Source organism: Trichechus manatus, unplaced genomic scaffold (assembly GCF_000243295.1).
Source record: "Trichechus manatus latirostris isolate Lorelei unplaced genomic scaffold, TriManLat1.0 scaffold00102, whole genome shotgun sequence".
NCBI classification, from domain to species: Eukaryota; Metazoa; Chordata; class Mammalia; order Sirenia; family Trichechidae; genus Trichechus; species Trichechus manatus.
The window spans coordinates 10,278,120-10,284,975 of NW_004444038.1; the positions used below are offsets into that span (position 1 = coordinate 10,278,120).

General features: G+C 46.9%; 1 protein-coding gene across 1 annotated transcript in view; it reads left to right on the top strand.

Moving 5' to 3' along the window:
• The first annotated feature begins 1,654 nt into the window (after positions 1 to 1,654).
• Positions 1,655 to 6,856, top strand: part of F10 (coagulation factor X) — a 28,587-nt gene continuing 23,385 nt past the window's right edge. Inside the window, 2 exon segments of the mRNA XM_023737439.1 lie at positions 1,655 to 1,724; positions 5,590 to 5,750. Of these exon segments, the coding sequence (XP_023593207.1) occupies positions 1,655 to 1,724; positions 5,590 to 5,750 (231 nt within the window).

The window sequence follows — 6,856 nt, forward strand, 5'->3', positions numbered from 1 at the left end:
GAGACTGTTCGCTAAACGAACGTCGCTTGTCAGTTAGGATCCTGCCGTTTGACGGAGCCAACGGGATGTGGGCTGACATCTGTAAGCCGCCTCCAGGCCTGGCCCTCAAAAGCATCTCATACAGTCCTCCAGCCTTCTCTTCCCTTGCCACAGCGACCTTGGAGGCCTGGTGTCCCAGTTACCACAACTACAAGATGGAAGAAGGCCATCCTACAGGGATGGATTACCCAATAAGGAAGGTACGCATAGGCTTACCTGTGCTTACTTACTAATCTGTAGTGAACAATTTCATGACATCAGAGTTGTGTGCCTACCTTGTTTCCTGGTTAATCCGTCCCTGCCAGCCGACCTGCACTGGACTTTGCATAAGTGAGAAATGTGCCTTTATTGTGTTAAGTCACTAAGATTTCCAGTTATTCTGTTTCCTCCACCTGGCCTAGCCTACCTAATACGGTATGTGACAGGAAATCATTGTCCAGGAGAAGCTCTGCCTATGCTCCCTGCACACCCATGTCCACATCCATGATCAGTTGTGCGGGGCTGAGGACAGCACTGTCCAGAAGCTCTGCTTGCCCAGGACCCCTCTCGACCTCACGTTTCTTTGATCTGTGGCCGACAGATAACAACCGAGTCTGCAGAAAGCAGTTGGCTCCTGGCCTGCAGAGAAGGAGGTATTCCTCCCAGAAGCTTGTATAGGAAGCCTGCTGTGCAAGAAACCCCGTGGATTCATAGGTGCAAAGCACCTGGGCTCTGACTCCTGTGAGCGCCTAGTGTTTTTTGGCCAGAAGTGGGAGGGCGGGAAGAAGAGCGAAGGTGGGTCCAAGACCAACACGGAGGAGAGGCGCAGGTAACAGAATGCTCTGTGACAGAAGCGACTGCGTGGATGCAGGCACGGACACCCACCTGAATGGTGAGGTCCATGAACAAAAGGCCCAGGTCAGACCAGGGGAGAAGCAATGGGCCTGGGGTGGAAAGATCTGGGTTCAAATCCCACATCTACCACGGATGACCTTAGGCTTATGTTAAACCTCTCGACAAACCTCAGTTTCCTGGTTTAGAAAAAAAAAAGATGGGAAAAATAATATTTACCTTTTATCATTGATGTAAGGATTAGATACAAACATGCCTGAATACTAGAAAGTGATGTTTTTATTCTTTTTTAGAACAAAGAGTACCTGTGCAGACCACAGGAAGAAAAGCCAAATCAGTTGCCGTCGAGTTGACCCTGGCTCGTGGCGGCCCCGTGTGTATCCACGTAGAACTGCGCTCTGTAGGGTGTTCAGAGGCTGTGCTCTTTCAGAAGCAGTTCGTGGGGGCTATTTTCCAGGGTGCCTCTGGTTAGACTCAAACACTAACCTTTCAGTTAGGAGACCAAACGTGGTTACTGATGGGACGACGGCATGGATAAGACTGTCCCCTGGGGTGGCCCGGTTCTGGAGTGGGGGAGGCAGAGGCGGCACTGGCCTGTGGGTCGGACTCCCAGTGATAACCTGCGCTGAGCTGACATCACCCTCAGGCCCCATGCTCCAATCAGCAGGCTGTGATAAGCAGAAGGACACCAGAGCCACTCTGGGAAGGCCAGTGCGAGCTGAACCTTGCCCTGGGTGGCCTGTCCCAGCAGTGGACAGCAGACGGCTCTCCTCAGCCAGACACCATGGCGAGCTGTCTGCGCCTCCTCCTGCTCCGTGCCTTGCTGGCTGGCCTTCTGCTGCCTGGGGCGAGTGGTAAGCACCCCCTCGGGCAACTGCAAATGTGCTGCCCCCTGGGTGGAAGTGGGGGTGATGCACTAGAATCTCCGTGGTGGGTGGTGGGTGCCCCTTGTCCCTGTCAAGGGCTGTGTGAAACGCCTGGGCTTCTTTCCCATAATTTCCAGCTGAGAGTAGACTTAGAACCAGCTGCTTCTTGCTGTGGGTGAGAGGGTCAGACGAGCATGTCGCAGGACACAAAGACACAGAAACATAGAGACAGAGAGAAACAGAGGGAGAGAGGGAGAAAGACAGAGAGACAGAAGTTCTTCCTCAAATGCCAAAACTGAGGAGAAACCTCCAGGGCTGGGGATGATCACCAGGCAGCGAGGAGCCTCCGTGGCAGGGAAGAGAGAAGGAGCTGCAAGATGGGGACTAGACCGACAAGGCCCTCTGGCCCATCCAGGACCCCTGGGCCTTTCCAAAAAGAAGAGGCCTCAGAAAGGGAGACACCAAGGCAAAGCCCCTGGAGGGAGCAGAAGAGGAGGTGGCAGGCCGCGAAGCCTTGTTTACATGTTAGATAAAGTGAAAGGAGAGGAAGGCTTAGGACGAACAACTAACATCCACCTCACGGAAGAAAACCCAACTATGTGGGAAATAGGACAATGGTAAAAAGTGGGAAAGAGGAGGAAACAATAGAGAGAGTAGAGAAAGGATGAATAGGAGAACCCCAAGAGAGGCTAATGGATTTAGGGAAACAACGTTGAACCAAACAGCGCCCTTCTGCTCTGCTGACATCCTTCCCCGGGAGGGGGGGGTCCATTTTTTCACGGGTCCCACGTGAAGCGGTAGTTCCAGTAAAATCCAAATGCCTTTCCTGGCGTTCGAGGCCACCGCAATCATACCCTGGTCTCACCCCGTCTGCCCGACTGTCTGTTCCACTCCTCTCCCACCAGCCCCCCTCCCACCCAGCCGTTCTCCCCACTGAAGCTGCTCCTGCCCCTGGAATAACACAGCTCTTGTCTCCCACCCAGTCACATGCTCCCCAACCCTCCAGCCTAGATCTTGCTGGCCTCCTCCTTGACACCCCCACCCTCCCTCGTCAGCACCTGTGTACCGTACCCTTTCTGCCACGTGTGGACGCTTTCTGGGGCTTACGTGACTGGGCATGGTTGGCAGATGGTTTCCTGAATGCAGACCTGGACTCAGCCCCTCCAAGCAGGGACCAGGCCACGTGCTTTCTTTGTTCTGCCCACAGAGGTTACACGGACTGTCTTGTCAGTATGAATGGACCTGAATGAAGTTAAATTGTCCCAGATGCTCCTGCTGTGCCCAACTGGTGACTTCCTCATACACCGTCTGATGGCCAAGACATTGTCCTTGATTGTGGTGTTGGCCATCCTGTCAGGTCCCCAGGTGGCTAAAGTTTGGGCCAGAAAGCTGAGCCTAGAGGCCAGGCCAGATGTCTAGTCCTTCATTCATTCATTTATTCAACAAATATTTATTAAGCATATACTATGTCGCCAGACACTGGAGGTACAGAAATAAACAGAATAGACTGCCTAGTTGAGGGAAACAGGCAATAAATCTGCCGACGTACAATGTCAAGAGCTGGGAGTGCTACGAAGAAAAGGAAAGCAGGGCAAGGGGATGGGGGAGATGTGTGTGGGGGCGTCTTTAGGTACCACGTCAGGAAGGGCCTCTTGAGGGACGTTTGTGGGGGTGAGCCATGGGGTATCTGGGAGAAGAATATTCCAGACAGAGGAAACTAAGTGCAAAGGCCCTGGGGTGAGAGCATGTGTGGTATATTCAAGGAACAAAGAGGCCAGTGTGGCGGGAAAGAGATGAGTGAGGCTGAAAGTTGAAGGCAAGAGGTCAGAGAAGTAGCAGGAAGAGGCAAGATCAGGCTTGTGGAGGAGGAGGGAGAAGACAGGGTTTGGATGGGAAACCTGGAGGAGGAGGGAATTCTCGATGGCGGAAAAGCAGGAAGGGAAACTCAGGGATGGGAATGCCAATGAGAACAGGGACGTGGCTAGGCATACTGGAATGGTGAGTTCCTTCAGGGGATCAGAGGAAGAAAAGAGGGCCTGGCCAGGTGGAGTGAGATTGTCAGGCCCTGGCTGAGTGGTAACAGGTCCCTTGAGGCAGTCCATGGAAAATCACTGTGGTCCTAGGGAAATGAAGACAAAACCAAATGTAGATAATCAGGCATCGAGGGTGTAGGCCATGTGGAAGGAATGAGGGACTCAGGCAGTGGTACTCAAACTTGTGTAGATTGGAATATCCAGGAACTATATTAAAATACAGATTTCCAGCCCCCCGATCCAGGGATGCAGGTGGACTGTGGGTCACAATTTGAGAAACACTGGACTAAGGCTCAGATACAGGCCTGAGGTTGTTAATTCCAACATGAGAGCCAGGAAGAGCCAAGTGGCTATGTGAAGGGACATGCAGGATAAACTGGGAGCTGTATTTCAAAGCAAGAGTTTATAGGACTTACTACTCAGCCGTAAAGAGAAACAAAGCCCTCATACATACATACCACAACATGGATGAACCTTGTTCACTATGCTGAGTGAAATAAGTCGGTCAGAAAAGGACAAATACTGCATGATCTCACTTACATGAATTAAGCAAATATACAGAAACCAAAGATTTTCAGTGCTGACCAGGAGGAGGGGAAAGGAGGAGTTTTTGCTTACGGGCTGTTGAGGTTATGGTAACGGTGGTGGGATAATTTGGGAATGGATAGCCAGAATGGATGCACAATTTGGAAGAATGTAATCGATGTCACTGAGTTGTACATGCAGAAAATGTTGAATTGGTGTATGTTTTATCGTGTATATATTCACCACAGTAAAAAAAAAATTTAAAAAAATAGTTTACAGAACAAACTTAGTAGTGAATTTGAAGAGTAATGGAAAGGGATCAATAAATAACAAGTTTGAGTCTTGTGTTTTAAGTAATGTAGCTGTCACTGGAAAAAATGGGGAATTGGAAGGGGGAGTAATTTGAGGGAGGAATGAAGCTAACATTTATTGAGCACCTAGGGTGTACCATATTCAACACTAAGAGTTTTATATACATTTTAAAAAAAAAACACTCTGAGAAATCGGGTAGTGTAATTCCCATTTACCAATAGTAAGCAGTAGGTGACTTTAAAACCCAAGGCTGCTTGATTCTGAAAACCTACATTTTTAGTTTGGGGAGTTTGGAGTTCTGAGATGAGGAGAGACATCTATCATGATAAGACAGTTGAAAATGTGGAGCTCAGGATGAAAGTCAGTACCAAAAACATCATCTTGGAAGGTCATCTTTGTGAGGCTCTCTGAGTTCTGTGGGAAAAAGGTAGAAAGAGAAGAGCAAAGGGCCAAGAAAAGAGCCCTGAGGGCCTTCCATAATCATACTGAAAGTGGAGAGCAGTCAGTGAATGAGGGACAGAGGAGGCACAGAGAGGTTGGGTAACATGGTCATAAATACACACTGTAGAAAGGCATGGAGACTCTCTAACCCAGGATATTTTAATCGGCAGGTTATGACTTATCTGTGAATTGTGACATCAGTTTAGTGGATTGTGACTAGGATTTTTTTAAAACCCAATAAAACACAATCAAATAGAATATCAAATATCAGGGTAAGCTGGGTTTGAATGCCCAGAGAGCCTGATGGGTTGATTGGCTGGTATGTGTTTACTTCTCCAGAGAAGGGTCTTTGGGGTCTACGACGGGTACTTTATAATTTATTGTGGGGAGATGGGCATTTCCCTCCCAGCTTTCTCAATGTGTAAGGAAAGAGAGTTTTCAGCCTTTTGCAGCACGGATGTACACATGATCCTGCAGGTTGTAGGGGAGAGCAGGTAACTGAATACAGCTGCTTTCAAATCATGTCTTTCCCTGTCTTCTAGTATTCATTACTCGGGAACATGCCAACAGCGTCCTGCAGAGGGCAAGGAGGGCAAATTCATTTTTAGAAGAGATAAAGAAAGGAAACCTTGAAAGAGAGTGTATGGAAGAGACTTGCTCCTACGAAGAGGCCCGAGAAGTCTTTGAAGATGATGTCAAAACGGTAAGAGTTAGTAAGACCAGGATACCAGCTCCATACGAAGCTGGGTTGATTTCCAGTGCCCCAAGTGGAGCGTGCTCACTTGACCCTTCGTTATCCCCACCTAATTAATTGGGATGTATCTATTCCAGAACAACAATATTCCATGCTGGGCTCCCAACTGAAGGGCCCCATCTATTCTGTGGTCTCTGCAAGGAGGAAAGCACAGCACAGTGTGTGGGATTTTCTAGTGTGGAAAGTTGGTGGAAGAGGTTTAAGGAATAAGATTTACCTCGATTGTGAATTATTGCACTGTTTGCAAAGACATTCATCACTGTATCCTCACAAACCTGGTGAGATGCATAAACTTGCTTTATGGGTAGGAAAACTGAGGGGAAGGTATATGCTAAAAATCAGTTAGAAGGTTTATAAGAACATTTAAAGTTATTTTTAAATCAATTTTAAGACAGAATAAAATGTTGCTTTTAAAAATTATTTATAATTTCACAAATTATTTTCATTTTTAAATGTTCCTTTAATACATATACATAGTTTTTTAAATAGAAATAATTGTAAGGCATATCCAAGTTCATGATCTACCTTTTTTTCCCTCAACATCATTTCCCAAACACTCTTCATTACTTCTATATAGCTATCATACTTATAATTTTAAACAGTAAATTATATTTTATTGTAATGCATTTACTATTCTCATATTTTGACCATTTAAATTATTTCTAAATATTGCTATTATGTAAATGCACACACATATACTTATTCTGGATTATCTCCTAAGAATAGCTCTTCCAGAGAGGGATTACTGAATTAAAAACTATGACCAAGTTCTGGTTCCAGGTAAGATGTAAGAAGCACACTCTACCCTGTTTCTCCTACTAAAAGCAGCTATAAAACCTGAAGCAGCTATTTGAGAATTCTGAAAAGTAAATGACAACAGGTGTATAGAGGAAGAAGACTAGAATTTTCAGTACCATGGAACTAGTGGTCAGTTTACCTTTTTTCCCTCCAGCCCTCCTACTACTTGACCTGAATCTAATTGACATTTATAGGCTACTCAACCTGACAACAGCAGAATATACTTTCTTTCCAAGTACACATTGAACATTCACCAA